Source organism: Camelina sativa, chromosome 9 (genome assembly GCF_030686135.1).
Source record: "Camelina sativa cultivar CO46 ecotype springtype chromosome 9, ASM3068613v1".
NCBI classification, from domain to species: Eukaryota; Viridiplantae; Streptophyta; class Magnoliopsida; order Brassicales; family Brassicaceae; genus Camelina; species Camelina sativa.
This window is the reverse complement of record NC_141888.1, coordinates 22,400,011-22,422,293: the sequence shown is the minus strand read 5'-3', so window position 1 is coordinate 22,422,293 and position 22,283 is coordinate 22,400,011. Positions and strand designations below refer to the sequence as shown.

Sequence of the window (22,283 nt, the reverse complement as noted above, 5' to 3'; positions counted from 1 at the left end):
ATAGTTCGAAACAGCGCTATCAGAGACTTGTAAAACCGTAATTGATTGAAGGCGTAATACGCGAAGCGTCGCTTATGAAGCCGAAGGGGTACTTTTTGTAAACCAAAGCGACGTTTCGCGTATTATAAATACTTTTTGCTATCGGACTTACTCATCAAACATTTGTCTCACGAAAACTCCTAAATCATTTCTCAGATTCGAAAAATCTATTTACATTCTTCCTTCAATCCGTCAGAAATGGCCCGTCGTTCTCCTTCAAGCCTTATAAGGACTGATCTGAGATGTCTGAACAGGGATCTTTCGCCAAACATCACAGCAGGTAAACACATACATCTTCAGAGTAGATTTGTTTTACTGTTAAGGATAAAAGAGATTGAGTGTTTGCCTTTTTTTTAGTAACTGTTGATGACGACATTTTCCGTTGGGAGGCTACTCTAATCGGACCAGTGAATACTCCTTATGAAGGGGGAGTGTTTAAACTTAGGCTTACTTTTCCACCTGATTACCCAAGTAGTCCCCCCAAGGTATCTATTTTTGATTATACTCCTTTTTATTTTAGCAAGCATGATTATTAGTACTCCTTTTTTGCAGCAACTCAATAGTTTTTTAAATAAAATTTCTTGATTATGCAGGTTGTTTTCATTACAAGAATTTGCCACCCAAATGTAGCAGATAGGGGAGGCATTCACATAAAACGTTTGAGGCGCGACTGGTGGACTCCCATGTCCATTGTTAAGGTTTTCAAGGAATTAGTGGAGAAGTTAATTGAACCAGAGGTCAATGATGAGGAACAGACCATTGAATACCTTGCTAACCTCTACAAATCTGATAGGAGAAGGTTTGACGCCATGGCTAGAGAGATGACTAATCAATATGCTGGGAGTGGAAACTGAATATGAACTTAAATAGTTCAAATCTATTTTTAAGAACTCTTGAATAATTTATCTTATATTTGTTCTTTTTAATTAAATATTTCAGTCTCTGCTGTTGTAAACTCCTTTTTTAATTAAATATTTCAGTAACGTAATGGCTGAGTTATCGCAACAAACAATCTGAAAGCAAATGACTGAGTTATACTAATGTATGGCTGAGCTATGGTATTTAAGGGAAAACGAAAGGTCTCGTCGATTAATATAACGGCTGAGTTATAGTGATTTATAAATCCGCAATGGCTGAGATATCGTAATACAGCTAAAATGGTGTTGTCTAACTGGTGTTAGTTGCCTTGATACCGTAATACCGCCAAATCATATAACTATTTTTTCCCGCCAAAATATGATTTTATGGCTGAGTTATTGTATTTTCGGGAAAACGAAAGGTCATGTGACGGCTGATTTATTATATTTACGAGAAAACGAAAGGTCTCGTCGATTCATGTGACAGCTGAGTTATGGTTGAGATAGTAACATTATGGCTGAGTAAAGTGGTATATATGACTTGACGATTGAGTTATAATATTTACGGTAGAACGAATGGTCATGTGACGTCTGAGTAATGGCTGAGTTATCACAAGAAACAATTTTAAAGTAAATGAGTGATATATATGACTTGACGGGTAAATGAATGATATATTATAACGGCTGAGTTATCAAAAGAGTTATATTATTTACGGGAAAACGAAAGGTCAAGTTACGACTGAGTTATAGTGAATTATGGCTGAGTTATCAAAAGAGTAATGGCTGATATTTTCACTTGACAGCTGAGTTATGGCTGAGTTATCACTAGAAACAATCTGATATATATTGATATATAAATCCGTAATGGCTGAGATATCGTACCAATTATAAATCCGTAATGTAGGATTTTTATAGACTTATAGTGATTTTTACACGTTCTATTATTTGGTTAACTTATGGTTTCCCGCCTATTATTTGGTTAACTTATGGTTTCCCGGCAGTGGAATCAATGGGGGTTGCGTTCCAAGTTTTAGTATAAATAGGGAAAGGGTTGGAAATGTTAAGAGCATTCCAAACTAGAACGAAACTAGCAAAGATGCCAGTGACTACCCGATCTGCATGGTTGAAACGGGCCCGAGAACTGACAGCCGCTGGAACTAGCGGTTTCGGTCCGAATGCGTCGGATAATGCCCCCCCTCAAGAGTCTCCGTCTCGATCCCGTTACTTTAATCCTTTGCAAAGGGAACTCCGGATGTACCGAGCTCGCCGCAAGAGACTTGGCGCTTATATTAAAGCATTTCGTCTTAAATTCGAGCAAGTCTTTCGTCTCTACCGATTGGAAGGGACTATCCGAGTCCTGGATGAGCTCATCGCCGAAGGTTTTTTTCTGGCGAAGTGGCGCATGACTCGTCTACTTGCTGAGCATGCCTCTTGCGTAGAACAGGTCTCCCGTATGGTGGTGCCCAACTTACCCGAAGGTGATTACGAACCTTTGGGTAATTCTGACTTCCCGCACAACACGGAAGTCTTGGCCTACCGAGCTTGCCTGGAGAGGCTGAGGCGGTACATCAACCACTTGGAGTCAACGGACTATTTCTTCCGCGAAAGCCATGACGTAGAAGGTCCATGTGCCTTCTTGGAGGAGATGGTGTCCAAGGGCTAGGAAGTGTCGATGGAAAGGCTTGGATCCTTAAGGCGGGATTGTCAGATCTGGCGATCTGAACTGAGCAAGCTGGTGGTGGAAGAACCGTTGGAGTCCGATCTATACGGTCCGCTCCCATCCTGAGTGTTTGACTTTTTTTTAGTAACTGTTGATGACGACATTTTCCGTTGGGAGGCCACCCTAATCGGACCGGTGAACACTCCTTATGAAGGGGGAGTGTTTAAAATATTTCAGTCACTGCTCTTGTAAACTCTATTTTAAAAAATATTTTATTCAGAGTCTACTGTTTTAATATTAGAAACAACTTGTAAAGCTTTTAGAAAAGCAAATAAAATTGATATAGTATATCATTATAAACAATTTGTAAAACCTTTTAAAACTTTCTAAAAACCAGATATACTCTTGTAAATGAATGATATATATAACTTAACGGCTGAGTTATAATATTTACGGGTAAACGAAAGGTCATGTGACGGCTGAGTTATAGTAAGTTATGGCTGAGGTATCACAAGAAACAACTTGAAAGTAAATGAGTGATATAAATGACTTGACGGCTGAGTTATAATATTTACGGAAAAACGAAAAGTCATGTGACGGCTGAGTTATAGTGAGTTATGGATGAGTTATAGTAAATATATGGCTGAGTTAGTAAAAAAGATTGATAAAACACCACTAACAACAACATTAGTTTGCTTGGAATCCATAACCATTAACAAACAACATTATGGAAACATAATCCCATCATACACTATCTCATCCTGCTATCTTAAATAGACCAAACATGATTATATAACCAAAAACTATCACAACTATCATAACCTTCATCCTTGCTTTCAATTCTGATTTTGCATCTTCAACCCTCTCAAATAGCTCCTTCCCAAGCTCCATTTGTAGTTTTTCAGTTTGAACAGAGAAAGACTCTACCTCATCCAACAGTGCCTCATTGACCCACTTGAAGACGTGTTCATCATTCATAAGCTATCAAGGTGATGGAGACAACAATTAGAACAAGAACAGATTCAATATAAACCAACAAGAACAGATTCAACATAACCAAGAACAGACTCTACCTTCTTCGCAGCTGCATACCCACAACGGAAGTATCATCGACAAGGATTTGACTCCGATTTCGAATTTTTGGCCACGATTGCTTCTCCACACCAACATCTCTTAGGTACGCCAACAAATGTACCTCGTCCTCTCTCTCGGACATTTGATGCACAACTCGAATCTCCAGATACATTGCTCATGATTTACGAGAATTTGATTTTTTAGGGTTTAAGCATTCGACATTTGGGGATTTTCGTTTTTAAGAAGAAGAACATCACTCGACAATTAAATATTAATATTATTAGGTTAACTTATGGTTTCCCGCCAACAACTGGATTTTAAAATTATTAGGTTAACTTATGGTTTCCCGCCAAAATATCGCTTTACGGCTGAGTTATAACCATTATTGGAAAACGAAAGGTCACGTAACGGCTGAGTTATAGTGACTTATGGCTGAGTTATCACAAGAAAAAATTTGAAAGTAAATGAATGATATATATGATTTGACGGCTGAGATATCATATTTACGGGAATTCGAAATGTCACACCGATTCATGTTACGGCTGAGTTAGAGTGAGAATGGCTGAGTTACCTCAAGAAACTTTATGAAAATAAATGGCTGATATATATGACTTTGCGGCTGAGTTACAATATTTATGGGAAAACGAAAACTCTCAACGATTCATGTGACGACTGATTTATAAATCTTTAGTGGCTGATTTATCATAATACCGGCTGAGTTATATTAATATGAAACATTACAAAAAGAAATAAAAATCAAACAAGTTCAGGGTTCATAAAGAAGAGGAGACGACATTACAATGGAATTAACTTCTAAAAACCGATTAAGAGGAGGAGGAACCATGAGCTTTTAGTTAATCCCAATCAACAGGAGGAGGAACCACACACAGGTCAGCATCGGCCTCCGCAATCTCTCTCATCTCCTCTAACTTCTTGTGCTCTGTCGCTAAGTCGACAAGTTCTCCAGCCAAGATTTGATTCAGTTGGTTTAGTTGAGCGTCGATTAGTTCCACTTGATGCACGAGGACGGTCTTCTCTTCCTTCTTCTTCATATGCTCATCCATCATACGCAGAATTTCTGCGTAGCGACGCTTTGACTCCGCCTCGACCGCGGCCCTTGTCTGAGAAAAGGCTTCGGACACACCCATTAGTGATTCCTCTTCCCACTCGTAAGCTTCTGGGACTCTTGCTGGCGATAATGCTTCGTCTGCCTTGCGTTTTTGACCCCTACTGGAACCCTCTCCGTCCATAGCTCGGCTATCAAAATAAAAACAACCGTCACCAACTGATAGGTGCAATGATCGGAAAATATGCAATAGATTGAGAGGGGATGGAGAGGAGACTTACATATGCAATGATCGAAGGATATATTGATATTGGTTGTAGAGGAGATTTGTAGGTGCAATATATTGTGAGCGGAGAAGAAGGAAACGATACAATGAGTAAGAAACCGAAACGATACAATGAATTAAGAGAATTTAAAGGAAAAACAATAGGTTAACTTTTGGCAAAACGAAAGGTCACGTCGACTATTAGGTTAACTTATGGTTTCCCGCCAAAATATTGCTTTACAGCTGAGTTATATTTTTACGGATTCATGTTATGGCTGAGTTATAGTTATCAAAAGACAGGTCGCGTCTATTATTAGGTTAACTTACGGTTTCCCGCCAAAATATCGCTTAACGGCTGAGTTATAGTTTTTTACGGGAAAACGAAAGGTCTTGTATATTCATGTGATGGCTGAGTTATAGTAAGTAATGGCTGAAATATATATATATATATATATATAACTTGACGGCTGAGTTATCACTAGGATTATTAGTCTATTACATGAATAGCTTATGGTTTCCCACCAAAATACGATACAATGAATTAAGAGAATATAAAAGAAAAACAATAGAAAAACGAAAGGTCACGTCGATTACTAGGTTAACTTATGGTTTCCCGCTAAAATATTAGTTAACGGCTGAGTTATAGTTTTATAGATTCATGTGATGGCTGAGTTATAGATATCAAAAGAAAGGTCGCGTCTATTATTAGGTTAACTTACGGTTTCCCGCCAAAATTTTGCTTAACGGCTGAGTTATAGTTTTACGGGAAAACGAAAGGTCTCGTATATTCATGTAATGGCTGAGTTATAGTAAGTGATGGCTGAAATATATATATGACTTGACGGCTGAGTTATCACTAGGATTATTAGTCTATTACATGAATAACTTATGGTTTCCCGCCAAAATATGCTTAACCCTAAAATCATTAGTCTATTTATTACCTCTCAACTACAAATAGAACCAAGTGCCTGAGTTATAATATTCCCGTTTTTAGTCTATTACCTCTCAACTACAAACTAGAATAAAATTATTTTTTTCAACACTATGTCCGCGCTAGCACCCAAGATGCCGGATCTCCCCGACGACGTTTTCATCAAAATCGTTTCCCTTGTTGCAGAAAATGCTGCAGAATATGGTGGATGGACCGCACTTGGTTCTATTTTAAGGGCTGGTCGTAGGGAGAAAAATGCAGTATATAGTGATGAAGTTCTAAAGACAACTGCTATCTATTGCCTTTGTACTGATCCCTCATCAGAAATCAACACATCCAATGCCCCTGATGGTGGCCTCCAAAATGAAGGGCGGCACAGGCCTTTCTTCGTCAAATGCTTTGACGCCGGCAACCCCATTGCCATTTACTTCGAAGGGCTAAGGGTTGTGGCTGAGGATAGAGATATCCAGCGTGGGATTGATATTCTCAGTCGTATTGTACCGGCCGATGGTCATGCCACCTTAGCATGTGGGGTACTAAGTATTTGTCAAGGGAATGAGGATATGGCCATCCATTATATCTCCAGCTGTTTGATGCAAATCATTATCCTCTGATGTCTTCGGATGCCATTGTAAGTGGTAATTATTTTCTGGATGATTTATCTCGTTTTGATACGGCCCGGAAAAAGTCATACTCAGCCTCCCATCGCTATCCTAACAGCCCGCCACTCCCTTCACCCACTTGTGCTGTGATGTGTTCCCGTTCTCTCTGCTTCGGAGACTTTGAAATCAAGTGCAAAAACTGTTACCTTTGGTGGTTGTCCCTCAAAGTCTCTAAGATCCTTTAGGGTTTCTAGCAGTGATTTCCAGTTTTACCTTATCAATTTGTGACTCTAATTTCTGTTTATTTTAAAATAATTGTTTTCCATTTATTCGTATAGTTTCCCATCTTTTTCATGTATTAAACGTCCCTTTTTTCTTCGGCTAATTCTATGTATCCACCTTTCATGCTTCCACATTTTAGTATCTACTCTCATGTATTGGCTGAGTTATAGTTTTACGGGAACACGAAAGGTCACGTCGATTCATGTGACGGCTGAGTTATAGTAAATAACGGATGAGTTATCAAAATGAACAATATATATGGCTGAGTTATCAAAAGAAAGGTCGATTCTATTATTAGGTTAACTTGCAAAAATATTGCTTAACGGCCGAGTTATAGCTTTACGGGAAAACGAAAGATATAGTCGATTCATGTCATGGTTGAGTTATAGTGAGTTATGACTGAGTTATCGAAAAAGACAATATGAAAACAAACGACTGATCTATATGGCTGAGTTATCAAAAGAAATGTTTTTGTAATTATTAGGTTAACTTGCCAAAATATTGCTTAACGGCTGAGTTATAGCTTTACGGGAAAACGAAAGACGCGTTTCATTAAATGTGTTGCACGGTCTTTTATAGTTATTCTCGGGACACAGCAGAATTTTCGCTGCAGTCTGATTGGTGGACTCAGCGGCGGTTACATCCCATGACTCTATATAAATAGGGATGAAGGTTTGGGGAATAAATCATTCGAACTTCCACCAGCGTAAGAAATAGAAGGATGCCAGCAAGAACTCGATCCGCATTGCTGAGACAGGCCCGGGAAAGGATAGCTGCCGCATCCGGCAATCGGGAGCCGGAAAATCCCATTCCACAGGAGGTAGGAGAGACGTCCCGATCTCGTGAGGTCGCTCCAAACTCAAATACTGTCGACCCTGGTGTGTCTCCCCTTCAGCTAGAACTCCGAGAGTACCGAGCTCGGCGAAAGAGGATGGTCGCGTATATTCGGGCGCTTCGGCTGAAACTTGACCAGCTCCATCGTTTTTACCGTTTAGAGGGAACCATTCTAGTCCTGGAAGACCTTATTGTCGAAGGTTACTTCTTGGCACACTGGCGGATGGTCCGTCTACTTGATGAGCACAAGGCGTGCAAAGAACTGGTCGATCAGATGGATGTACCCGATCTCCAGAAAGGCGATCGCGAACCCCTGAGGGAAACCGCCTTCCCGTTCGTGACGGATGTCTGGGCCTATCGAGCTTGCTTGACTAGGTTAATCCGATACGTCAATTTCCTGGAGTCCTCGGGTGAAGCCTTCCACGAGCGCCATCTTCTTGAAGGCCCATGTGCCTTTATAGAGGACATGATGTCCAGAGGCTCCGGATTGCCAATCGAAAGGCTAGAGGCCTTACAACGGGTACGAGATTTCTGTCGAATTGCGGTGAACGAACTCGCAGTGGAGGAACCATTGGAGACTGACGTATCTGGCCCAGCTCCCGTTCTGCGATTGCAGGACCATCCATAACGCTAGAGGGTTGGTGGCGAAACTTTTCGATCGGGCTCCCCCGACCAGAGATCTCTCGTTTAGGCGTTGTTATTATATATATTTTTTGTTGTTGTTTGGATGAAGTGTAATGGAAACTAATCAAAACGATTTTAGTGAAGTTTAATGTCATGGCTGAGTTATAAAATTTACGGCTGAGTTATAGCTTTTACGGGAAAACGAAATATATAGTCGATTCATGTCATGACTGAGTTATCAAAGAAACAATCAAACGACTGATTTATACGACTGATTATATGGCTGAGTTATAGTTTATTACGACTGAGTTATCATGATACAGGACGAAATATATCGTCGATTCATGTGATGGCTGAGTTATAGTGTGTTATGGCTGAGTTATAGTGTGTTATGGCAGAGTTATACTACTTGACAGATGAGTTATGCCACAAAATAATAATACTTTGACAGATGAGTAATACCACAAAATAATACTTTGACAGATGAGTAATAACACAATATAAACTATAGAGCACAAGTTTTCGCATTGTGCCCAACTTGCTTACATCGCGAACATGCGTGTTGCTTCCTAGGGCGTTTATTTTCAGTGGCAACTTCCAAAGATGATTTAATCCTACGCTTCTTTGGTCTTCCTGGCTGGTTCACAACAATCGGAGGCAAGCACTTCTGATTATCCACAATTTCAGGAGCAGGGAATGATTCATCTGGAGGCATGATTGAACCAGCCCATCCGTTAACCAAATCGACACTCCTAAATTTCGTATCGCACATGGATATACGAGACACATCCATATGCTCTGCAGCTGCGATTGCATGGATGCATGGTATTTTCTCGTGGTCGAAACGACGGCATGTGCAACTTTTTATTTCTAAATTTACAACATGCAAAGATGATCCATATTTCACTTGAACACGTACAGCATCAATCGTTTGTACCTCCATAAGTCTTGCTCCGGTGACACGGTCCTATAAGGGAGTAGAACAAAAAACAAAACGCTTTAGGCTGAGTTATGAAAACAATTATGGCTGAGTTATTGAAACAACAATGGCTGAGTTATGGAAACTATAATGGTAATGGCTGAGATAAGGAAACAATTACGGCAGAGATATGGTAACTGTTACGGCTGAGTTATCAACATTGACGACTGACTTATGTAAAATTACCTGTAATAGTTTCTCAACACCTCGAGTGAGCGTTGTTTGCTGCGATTTCGCATCCTCTCTCCGTTCAGAAAACCATCTGGTCATCATATCCCGTATCGATTCTAGAAGTTGAACTATGGGAAGACTTCTAGCATTTGACAGTGCATGGTTCATTGATTCTGCAATATTCGTTGTCATTAAATTGTACCTTTCACCCGGGAAATGAACACGCGCCCACATTCGGACACCAGCTCGTTGGAGGTATCCATGTAGTTCGGGATGACGTGCTTCAATCTCATTGAAAGCCTCATTAAAATCAGTTAGCCTAAAACACTTTGCCGCTTTTTTCACCAGAGGGAACAAATGTTTTCCTTTGAACTTCACCAAGATGTTCTTATACAAATGGTAAGTGCAAATTCCACGTGAAGCCAACGGATACACTTGACGAATCGCTTTCCCTATTGACTGATGTCTGTCGGAGATTACCGCAAGATCCTTTTCATCTGGAATGGCAACTTTGAGTTGTGTAAAGAACCAACGCCAAGACTCATCATTTTCAGTGTCAACAACAGCGAAAGCTAATGGGAAAATTTGAAAGTTACCATCCTGAGCTAGGGCTGTTAGAAGTGTCCCTTTGTAACTACCATGGAGAAACGTTCCGTCGACAACAACAACTTTGCGCATGAAAGCAAACCCAGCAATACTCGCACCAAAAGCAATAAAAACATATTTGAATCTATCTTCATCACCTATTTGAAGACGCGTGACTGTACCCGGATTTTCCCTTTTTAACTTGAATATGTAAGAAGGCAACTCGCTAAAACTTTCCTCAGGAGTTCCCTGATGGATCTGCCTTGCATTCAGCAGCGTTCGATATGCCTTCCAATAACCCATCTGTCGACACCAACAAATTAATAAATCAGCCATAATATATAAATAACTCAGCCGATACATTCGAATAAGTCAGCCTTAAATAATCAATAAATGAGCCGTAAAATGTAAATAATTCAGCCTATACATACCTATAACTCAGCCATTGTTATCAATAATTAACTCAGCCTATACATACCTATAACTCAACCATTATTATCAATAAGTCAGTCGAAACATAGTAATTACCTTTAGACTAAATTGCTTATTGAAAATGACTCCGACACTTTTAGGTTTAACATCCGGACCAAGATCACCAAGATAGTCCCTGTAAAGACCTGCCAGTACATCAGCTGTTGATTGACGGCATCTAGTAGAACGTTCCGTCACAGAACATGTGTGTTCCAAATCATATACACGAACATGAAAATCCGGGTCATCCCCTTGTACAGATGCACGAACTCTCCAAATACATCCTTTAACCCAACACCTAAAAACCACTTGTCTCGGATTTGAGACTGGTACATTAAAATCAAATCCATCCCTAACCGAAATAAGTTTCACGTGATTCCTGAACTGCATTTTGCTATTGTATCGTTGTCCTACAGCAATTTTTAGCGTTGACACCTCCAACCTAATAGCCTCCGGATTCATCTTCGATCCGGCAAAGTTATCATCTCTATGAGCTTTCTTCTGAGGAGGCGGAGTAGGTGGGTCTTCCACTGTACTCTGAGGCTCGCCCAATACAGAAAACTTCTCGTCATCAGATGACTCACCATCGGAGTCGTCGAAAACATCAAATCGGGTTGAAAATTCATCGTCTTCTTCTTCGTCAGATGCTACTTCAACAGCTTCTTCTTCGTTTTCTTTGTCAACAATCTTACCATAATCAAAACAAGTGCCTTCAAATCCCCCACCGCACACTTCGGGGGTAGATTCTGCTTTCGAGTCTCTGCTTCGCCGAATCATACTTCCTCTAGCTCCACTAGTTTCTGTAGACTCTTTCGCCGAAAACTCTACACAGAGACGTAGCTGATCGGTTTTCCATAGACCCAAAAAACATTGCAACTGTCGATCATTGGAGACAAAAACTGGTGGAGTATCATGCGCCATATGTTTCATTGCCCTGTTCGAGAACATGTAGCTCAGCTTTAGCTCATGTCTAAACGAGTCCAATCCGTAGTCTTCAAGAACAAACTTAACAAGCTTGTCGTATGTTGTGCCTCCATCTATCTGCACAACTATACACCCTCTCTCGTCGGAGTTAAATACATATCTCTGTGTCTTTATCCAATTACCGGACACAACTAGTACTGGCACTGGATCCATGAAATATAATGAAGAACAAGGTGGAGAAGAACAAAAGTAGAAGAACAAGGTGTGAAGAAGAAAGTAAAGAAGAAGTAGAAGAACAAAGTGAATAAGAAGGAAAAATAGTTCACTTATTAACCAGTTGAAGAACCAGAGTCGAACGACGTTTTGTATTTCCGGAGAAAAAGATGATGACATGGAATGCTGACATGGATGCTGCATCCGACGTGGCAAATCAGCCATGAAACAATACCATAACTCAGCCTAACTAAAACTCAGCCACAACACGAAAAACATTACAGTAATTAAAAAGCAAAAAAAATTGCTGCCAAACTCAGCCGCTTCATGAACTGAAAATATGTAACTCAGCCGTATCGTTTGATAAGTCAGCCGTAACTGAAAAACATTCTAGTAATTAATCTTTTGCCAATAAGTCAGCCGTCAAACGGCTGACTTGTCGATAAATCAGCCTATTACGGCTGAGTTATAGTTTTTTTACCATAACTCAGCCGTAACTACATCTCATAAGTCATCCATTTTTCATAACTCAGCCAGTCGGAAAATGGCAACTCAGCCGTGTCGTTGTGATAACTCAGTCAAAATTTTGACAACTCAACCGTGTCGTAGCGATAACTCAGCCAAAATCTTGACAACTCAACCATCAGGTGAAAACTCAGCCATTACTACAGCTGAGTTATGCGCATAACTCAGCCAAATTTAATAAGTCAGCCATAACTCTTGGCTGACTTATAAGCGTAACTCAGCCAGATTTTCATAAGTCAGCCGTCCGCTCTTACTCAAATGTTTTTTTGAGTAACTCAGCCGCAACATACCTATAATTCAGCCGCAACATACTCTGTGTCGCGTTACGGCTGAGTTATGGTACACGTTAGCGATTTCTGACGTGGCGTCTGACGTGGCAATGGCATTTTTGTAATAACGTTTTTTCCGGTAACATAAAATAGGGGCACGCTGGGTATTTTGAAAATACCCGAAATATTCTAGTAATAAAAAGTTTTTTGTAGATTCTGGTAATATTACCTAAAATGAGTAACATTTGAGTAATTCACCCTAACATTATAGCGTTTTTTATTTTTCCGCTATAACTGAGTATAGAGAAACTATAGATAGTGTTTTCCAAAAGGTAAACGCTATGGTAGGCGGAGCGCGAAAAATTATTTCAGAGTGGCGCTTAGTATTAGTTCTATTATAGCATCGGTAAACTAAAAACGTTATTGTAGGTTAACCCGGGAACCAAATTTGTCATTGGCTCGAAAATTGGAAGAAAAAGACAAAAAAAAAAAAAGCATGGGTAAAAAAAAGAAAACAAAAGGTTTTCTTATTAGGTTTTTCTTTTCTCGATCTCGTCTCTATTCTCTTGTCTCTCTTGATCCCATAGATCCCAATAGCTTGATTCCATAGATCGAAATCTGAAACACCATAGATCCCAATTTGCTTGATTCTTCCACTATCGATCCCGCTCAGTCTAATCCTTCTCATATCGATCGCCGAATTTGATACATAAGGTAAACAATATGTATGGGTTTTCGTTTTTCTAAACGATTTAGTTTTTATTTCGTGTTGGGTTTGGTCTGTTTCAGTTGTTTCTGAAGTAATTGGGTTTTGGATTGATGTTTGTATGATTGGAATCGATTTCTTCTTATGTGATTTTGGTGTTCGACTTTCAATCTATGCTTTTGCATAATTTTTGTCTGCGTTTAGATTCTGTATGAAGCTAATTTGAAATTGACACAGTTTTGTCTGATTGTTGTTGAGAGGTCAAAGACTCTAGTAAATAATGCTAGAGAATCGAGTTTATATAAGTTCTTATTTACTGTCTTGTTTCTGTGATGCATAGATTCAGAAAAGTTTATACATGTAAAGAACATAGAAATCAATTCTTGTGTCTCTAGTTTTCTACGCTTATTTCGATTTTTCCTGCTGCTCTCTGGTCATTACCAGTTGCTGATGATATTTTGTTGGCTTGTAATTGTGAATTGTAGTTGGATTTTCGGATCTGTAGTTGCGGCTTTGTAGCTGTTCAGTACAATAACTATAAGGTATTTACGGCTTTGTAGCTGTTCAATTAAAGATTAGTTGTGTTGTAATGATTCTGATAATCCATGTCGTTTTTTTGTTTGCAGATTTTTGATTCATAATCTTCAAACTTTTTGTCCGTTCCTACCTTGTTCTTTGAATTGTGTAAGATATTATTTCTCTACCTTTTTGTTATACATTTTGTGTCTAATGTGAGTGTTTGATCATTAAAGTTATTATGATAATGTATGTATAAATTAGTGGTGGAGATTGGGTCGTATTGGTCTAATATGGACAAGGCATGGGTTTGGCTTCCAAGGTATGCATCTCTCTGTTATTTTCATAGATGGTTTCATTTATAGTGATTCTGAACTTTGGTTTTTTTTCTTAAATTATTATCTTAGGAATAGCCTTGAGTATGAGATTGGAGCAAAGAATTTTGTGTATGGAGCATCAAGTAGTATTGGTAATCCTGCAGAGATTCTCTGTCCATGTGTCGATTGTCGGAATGTTTGCCATCAGCTGCTAGATACTGTAGTGGATCATCTTGTGATGAGAGGTATGGATTTGAAGTACAAGAGGAATACATGTTGGTTTAATCATGGGGACAGGAGAGAGAGCACATCTGGAGATGTTCTAACTTCAGAGGAAGAGGTTTATGACTTGATAAGGACAGCTTATTTTGAGTCTGAAGTTGGTGATGAACATCCATCTGAGGCGTATACTACAGAAGAAGCAGAGTTTAGGGAAAAGTTAGAGGATGCTGAAACTACACTATACTCAACGTGTCACAAGTATAACAAGGTTTCTGCAATAACAGTTCTTTACAACATCAAAGTGAAGAGTGGGATGTCAGAGAATTTCTTTGATCAGCTATTGACGACAATTAAAGACATGTTGCCAGAAGATAATGTGCTTCCAAAGTCCACTGCTTAGATGAAAAAGTTCTTGAAGGTTTTTGGGTTTGGTTATGATGTCATACACGCATGCAAGAATGACTGTATACTGTATCGGAAACAGTATGCTCAGATGGAAAGCTGCCCTAGATGTACTGCATCAAGATGGGAAATGGATAAACATAGTGGTGAGGAAAAGAAAGGCATTCCTGCAAAGGTCCTTCGGTATTTTCCTATCAAAGACAGATTGAAGAGGATGTTTAGATCAAAAAGAAAGGCTGAGGACTTGCGTTGGCATTCCAACAATGGACTAGAGACACACATGTACAGAAACTTGAAGCAACACAAGCTGAATTGCGTAGCGAAGTCCAAGACTTGAGGAATATGGTCAATGTCTTAGCTGGAAAAACGGTAAGTATAATAGTTTCTATATATGAGGCTATTAGAAGACATCTCATTTAACTAACAGTTCCATATCTTATTGTTAGAAAAAATCTGATAATGTGGGAGCTCAATCTGGTGTAAGTCATGTTAGTGGAGGAGTTAGGTGTCAGCTGCTAGATTGGATTGCAGATGAAGATATCGTTGTCGGTGAAGGAGAATTCTGCTCTTTCGATCCACTATACAAGATTGGTCGCATTCCACTTGGTCCTAATGCTGCAGCTGTTATTGTAAAATCTGTAATACACACAGGCTCACAATTGTGGAGGCCTACACAAAACATTATCACACTTGGGGAAGCTGTGGGACTCAAAATTCCCTGGCAAGGTGATAAGGTGATTTTGGATGAAGACATCTCAACAAGTCCAAACATAACTTCTGGTTCCAAGGTAATCTTAATAGTTTATTTAATTTCTTATCACAACTTAGAATCAAAATTTTAGTTTCTAATATATTTGAATCACTATTAGGATACCATATCAGCTGAGTCACTTCAAAGATGCGAACTTTTTGATTGGAATTCTGATGATGGTGAATGTATTGCTGAGGGTGTTTTGTGTTCTACTGATCCGAAACAAATGATAAACAACACTCCTATTGGTATGAATGCTTGCATTGTGAAGATTGATCTTGTTCTGAGGGATGCGTCTTATCTGTGGAGACCAACATCTGAACTCCTTCTGATGGCTGATGCACAGTATAGAGAAATCCAATGGCCACTTAATAAGATAAAACGCATCAGTCAAAATGCAGAGGTGCCTTCAGTGAGAAGCTCGCCTGGGGTAAGTATTGATGTTGCTATGATGTGTATTTCATTTTAAAGATGACTTTCTGATGATTGTGTGATGATTGTGTTATGATTGTGTTATTGATGTGGTAGAATGCAAGTTCAAACTCTGGTTCCAGCAAAGGGAAAAACAAGAAGTGCTTCCTGTTGGATTGCAAAAATTCTGAAAAAACAGTTGCAGAGGGCCGAGTGTGTTCAACTGATCCTGCAGAGACAGTCCATAACAGACCCTTAGGACCAAATGCTTGCAAGGTCTGGGTTGATGTTTCAATGATTGATAATGCTAAAGTGTGGAGGCCAGATTCAGAAGTGCAATTCATCGTAGATGCACAAGGCACAACTGTTGCTTGGCCTAATGACAAGATAGTCTATCTCTGAAACTTCTTAAGTACTAAGTTTTTTTCCTTTATGTCGAACAATTTATTGTTTTAAGTGTCGAACACTTTGTGTTTTCTTTTATTACATGTACTTGACTTTGTTTTCTCATGTTACTATTTATATGTTGTATCTTGGCAATAATGTTTTAATACTTAAAACATTTTAATTGGAAAAAATTGAATTAATTATTTTTAGGCATGTACTATAGGTTTCAAGTTAAATGATTTTAAAGATTTTTAAAATTTTTAAATGATTTTCGAATTTTCTAAAAGAAAAGTTAAAAAATAGATAACAAAATAATAAATATTATAATTACATAATATTTTAAATGATTTTCGAATTTTCTAAAAGAAAAGTCAAAAAGACATAAATAGATAATTATAATATAATAATTACAAAATAATAACAAAGTTATAATTTTAAAGAGTTTAGGGTATAGAATTAAGGGTATGAAATGTATGGATTAGGTTTTAGGATTATATTTGTTTGAAATAGTAATAATATTAATTATAAAAATAATAACATAACTAAAATTCATTTTTAAAAATAATTTAGGGTTTAGGGTTTGGGGTTTAGGGTTTAGGCTTTAGTTTTAGGGTTTAGGGTTTAGTGTTTTATATAGTAACTAATATTAATGATATAAAGTATACTATTATAACATAAATGAATTTATCATTTTATTAGTTATAACATCATTAATGTGTTTCAACAATATGATTTACACAATAAGAAGATTAGTGTACATGTATTCTAAGGCAATCATATGTGTTACCTTCAAATTTCTAAAAAAGTTGCAAAATATTTTTTTAAATTGCGAAAAAATTATCTAATCATGTAAATAACTCATAAACATATTAATTCGTTAATATATATATTTTAAAAAATTATATAAATAGTAAAAACACATTTTTATGCCTATAAACTAAATAAGCCATTCATAATGTTTCACTCGGATTGCTGATGTGGCGAGATCTCAGCCATTCATCGGATTTAATACATGATCAATTTACTCAATCCAATAATTGAGTAATACTCGGATACATGATGTGGCGAAATCTCATCCTTTCATCGCCCAACCAAAGGCTGTGATGAAATCTTGTTTAATGAAATCTCATCCGTTCATCGCCTCTACATTCTCTTCATCCTTTCATCTCCTCGACATCGACTGAGAACAAAATTCAGAACAAAATTAATTCTTGGCTGATTCAGAAAAAATTCTCGCAACATACTTCTTCAAACATAAAATTCATTTCCATCTCCGACTCGAATCTGAGAGAACCAACGAAGAAGACGAAGACGAAGAATGTTCTGTCGAAGGTACTATAATTTACATGGGTTCTTATAACCAAAAATTGACAGAAAATTGTTTATAAGAGTTTTGTTCAACTGAATCTAATACTTTTTATTTGTTTGACAGTAAACCCCACTCGCAGTTTTGTTGTGTTTTGGTCTCTCGGTGGTGTTTACGCTTTCTCACCTTCTCTTCCTGAGTCAAACATCACCTTCTCTTCTCGATAGAGTTATATGCTTCTCATTTGGAATAGTTTGAGCTTGATTCTTATTTGGACTCCAGATTTGTTGAATTTATGATTTTGCCTATTGCTTCAGCTAGCCACGAATTTCAAAGTAATTTTGTATTGAATTTATGATTTTGCCTATTGCTGCACAATTGTTTGCTAATAATACCCTTAATTCATGGTTTTGTGTATAGATTGTTTCTGGGTTGACTTCGTATACAAGTGGAGGAAAACTATAATGGAAGTGGAAAGGTGTAGAGGCTCTGGTTTACAAATTTGCTAAAGAGGCTCACGTTTTGTATTGAAGCTTTTTTATGGGCTAAAACAAGTGATGAGGGCCAATATTTAGGAAGTAGTAAAGAAACAATTTTTTTGTATTTTATTTATTTTATTGTTTGTAAACAAAAAAATTTTCTTATTTTATTTTTTGTAAAAAATTGATTATAAAAATACTCCTTTGTACAATACATTATTTTTATAAAATGTATAATTTAATAGTACAAAATACTGTTACGTATAAACAAATTACGTATATATACTTCTACAAGAACGCTATAAACTATACGTAAAAATACGCTATCTGTACAAAATTATACGTATTTTATAGTTTCATACAAATGCTATCTATATAAAACTATACGTAAGAAAACGCTATCTATAACCATATATTAACTGCTATTGTAATTCATAATAGAATAATTAACTCTATATATAGCAAACAACAGCTGCTATTGTAAACTTAACGATTGCATATTTAAAACCGCTATGTATTAAAAAGATACCATAGCCAAAGAGGAAAACGCTATGTAAAGTGTCAGACCTATTATAACGGGCGGAGATACAACGTTTATAATAACGCTATAGTAGCTTTAGATAGCGGTTTTTGGACGCTACGAATACCTTCATTTCCTGTAGTGTAATTGTTTACAACACTGTCGAGCTTGAATTCAAGTTGTGATACATGCATGGCGGCGGTTTTGATATAAATCACTAAGTTACATGCTACCGTGGTATATTGAAATGTATTTTTTTAGTTCTTTTGTATAGACAACTTATGTAATTTCGCAAGCCTCGTTGTACTGAGATGGGTATATTATTATAGTCTCATAGATTCGATTTTCTGTCCAATGTTTTTGGCCTTTCTAAATATGTCTTCCTGCTTTATCTCTCTCTTTTTTTTTTATGTGTAGGCTAAGTCGTAGACACACAATATACAATGACCAATAAGATTCTGCAATACATCTTTGTTTCTGCTTTTAGTCTTCTTAAATAACACTAAACTCAGAATTTAATTTTCTAAATTTTAATCATGTAATTATTGTTTCTAATCGCTAAAGTATCTATAGAATGAAGACAAAATTTAAAAAAAAAAATATATATATATATATATATATATATATATATATAATTCAAAACCAGGGATGGCTTATTATTCTAAATGATAAAATAATGGTGGATCAATTAAATATTATTAAAATATTAAGATGATGGGACCTATGATACTACCTGCAGAAAAACAAAAAACATTAATTATTTGAGCAATTTGCAACATGATTTTAGCAAAGTCCAAACGTTACAGTAGTGGCATGATCCAAACATCTATGTATGTAACACATTCTGGTGACATGATTCAAGAACTTAACAAAATTCCAACCGATTTTACTATTGAATATATTTGAAATGTATTTTGATATGTATATATAGAATTATTGAAAATAGAATATAAAACTTTCAATTAAAATATGAATATTATATTGATGAAATACCAATGTAGAAAGAACTTTAGGTTTAGTTTAAAAAAAAAAAAACTGAAAATATTAAAACACACATACATGGTATAGTGCATGATATAGCCTATAGAATCTAGCTTGTGTAATTTATACATGGTCGATGCATCAAACATTTACTATTGACTGAGTCACTGAGATACAGATACAGTTTTCTAGTTTGTATAAAACAATTAAAGTTATAGACGATGTAAAAAAAACAACAAAATAATAAGGGTTTGGTAAATAAGACCTTTAATATACAAACAAACATTTTAAAGAGTTTTGGTTCTATATATTCAACTCACTTGCAACAATGCAACTATCAGAGAGCTACACACAAAATAAAAAAGAAGCTAACGTTCATCGATCCAGAGTTCGAGACTATGAAGACTACGAAGCCACATGCCGCCATGTTCGCTAGCCCAGGAATGGGCCATGTCATCCCGGTGATCGAGCTCGGAAAACGCTTAGCTGGATCTCACGGCTTCCACGTCACGATCTTTGTCCTTGAAGACGACGCAGCCTCCGTTCAATCTCAATTCCTAAACTCACCAGGCTGTGATGCGACCTCTGTTGATGTCATCAGCCTCCCAACTCCGGATATCTCCGGTTTAGTCGACCCATCAGCCTTTTTTGCTATCAAGCTCTTGGTCATGATGCGTGAGACCATTCCTACCCTTCGATCAAAGATCGCTGAGATGGAGTACAAACCAACGGCTCTGATCGTAGACTTGTTTGGCCTGGACGCGTTACCGCTCGGTGGTGAGCTCAACATGTTGACTTATATCTTTGTCCCTTCAAACGCGCGTTTTCTTGCGGTGATTTTGTATTTCCCAACGTTGGACAAAGACATGGAAGAAGACCACATAATCAAGAAGCAACCTATGGTTATCCCTGGATGTGAACCAGTTCGGTTTGAGGATACACTTGAAACATTCCTTGACCCGAACGACCAGCTGTACCGGGAATTTGTTCCATATGGTTTAGCTTTCTCAACGGCTGATGGTATTATTGTGAATACATGGGATGATATGGAGCCCAAAACTTTGAAATCTCTTCAAGATCCAAACCTCTTGGGTCGGATTGCTCGTGTACCGGTTTATCCAATTGGTCCTTTGTTCAGACCGGTTGATCAATCTAAAACTAATCATCCTGTTTTAGATTGGTTAAACAAACAACCAGATGAGACGGTACTTTACATCTCATTTGGAAGCGGCGGCTCTCTTTCGGCTAAACAGCTAACCGAATTGGCTTGGGGGCTTGAGATAAGTCAGCAACGGTTCGTTTGGGTGGTTCGACCGCCAGTGGACAGTTCAGCCTGTAGCGCATACTTCTCGGTTAATAGTATTGAAATACGAGATGATACCCCGGGTTATTTACCGGAAGGTTTTGTTAGCCGGACCCATGAGAGAGGCCTCGTGGTCTCTTCTTGGGTCCCACAAGCCGAGATACTAGCCCACCAAGCAGTTGGTGGGTTTCTAACTCATTGCGGCTGGAATTCGATTCTTGAGAGCGTCGTTAGCGGCGTTCCAATGATCGCTTGGCCGCTTTTTGTGGACCAAAAAATGAACGCAACGTTGCTTAACGAGGAGCTTGGCATCGCCATCCGTTCTAAAATACTACCGTCGGAGGGAGTGATTACGAGGGAGGAAATCGAGGCGTTGGTGAGAAAGATCATGGTGGAGGAGGAAGGTTGCGTGATGAGAAAAAAGGTGAAGAAACTGAAAGACACAGCGGTGGAGTCGTTGAGTTGCGACGGTGGAGTGGCGCATGAATCGTTTTTGAGAATCACCGAGGAGTGCAAGCATAGTTTGAAGCGTGTAAGCTGCATGGAACGTGGTGCCTAGGAGGCTAAGGAGCGTTTACCGTTAAAAAGTTTATTTTACATTTAAACTGCTTGTCGTTTTTACTGTTTTTGGAATCTTGTATTCAGTTTCCGAGTCTTGCCACATGTTTTAATGTGTTCATTTTGTCAACGCCGTTTGCTATCACTAGTGTGACACTGTGACATTGTAAGATTAAATAATGGTATTTAAGTTGTTTTATTAGGCCTTTTTTTTTTTTTATTAATCTCTAAGTCCTCATTTATATAATAAATGGTTGTTTAATATGATTAATACTTGACTGAAAACTTTGATTAAAAAACTTTTGGATATGAATCTGACTGATGATGTACAAAATCTTTAGTTCGTTACGGTAATGGTAATTGCATTAGTTTATGGGGGTATTAAGATTTCTGAATCAGGTAATCATTACTAATTTCCTTTAGATAATCCCCTTTTAATAAAAGGGAAGTACACAACTTAAGTTTTGTAGACTTTATAAAAAATATAAATGGTTACAATTGCATACTAATAGATTATATATAAAATATACATTAACCATATACTCTTTATAAGATAACTCTTTATATATAGATAATAAATAATAAATTCATAAATCTTGGAGTATATAGATAATAAATAACAAATACATAAATCGTGGAGCAAATATATCATGAAGATCACAACATAGTTATTTCAAATGATCTTCTTTTTAATAAAAGAAAAGTACATAACATAGTTTATATTATTTATATTATAATATAAAATAAAGAGAAGTACACAATATAGTTTATATTATAATGATTAAATTATATTAATTAATTTAAAATTATAATCGCGAACTTATTTCAAATGATCTCTTTTTTAATAAAAAGAAGTACACAATATAGTTTTTGTAGACTTTATATTTTTAATTAATTATAAATGATTACAAATAGGTTATAGATAGGTTATAGATTAATTCATATATTAATGGTTACACCTAAATATTGGGTGCAACCTTAATTGGAGATATTCCAAATTGATAATTGATATATTAATGGTAATAAATAAAATCATGGATCTTTCAAACTGTA

General features: G+C 37.3%; 2 protein-coding genes and 2 pseudogenes across 2 annotated transcripts; all 4 read left to right on the top strand.

Moving 5' to 3' along the window:
- Positions 1-237: 237 nt before the first annotated feature.
- On the top strand, positions 238-893 carry LOC147938532 (uncharacterized; annotated as a pseudogene).
- A 12,993-nt stretch (positions 894-13,886) lies between these two features.
- Positions 13,887-14,871, top strand: LOC147938531 (uncharacterized; annotated as a pseudogene).
- Positions 14,872-14,876: 5 nt separating this feature from the next.
- LOC147938530 (uncharacterized) lies at positions 14,877-16,098 on the top strand. The gene is made up of 4 exons (XM_087465670.1): positions 14,877-14,903; positions 14,981-15,322; positions 15,404-15,715; positions 15,814-16,098. The coding sequence occupies exons 1-4, from the start codon at positions 14,877-14,879 to the stop codon at positions 16,096-16,098; spliced, it is 966 nt and encodes a 321-aa protein (XP_087321796.1).
- A 3,613-nt stretch (positions 16,099-19,711) lies between these two features.
- Positions 19,712-21,432, top strand: LOC104715534 (UDP-glycosyltransferase 72E1). Its single transcript, XM_010432930.3, has one exon. The coding sequence runs from the start codon at positions 19,768-19,770 to the stop codon at positions 21,229-21,231; it is 1,464 nt and encodes a 487-aa protein (XP_010431232.1). The 5' UTR covers positions 19,712-19,767; the 3' UTR covers positions 21,232-21,432.
- The last annotated feature ends 851 nt before the right edge of the window (positions 21,433-22,283 follow it).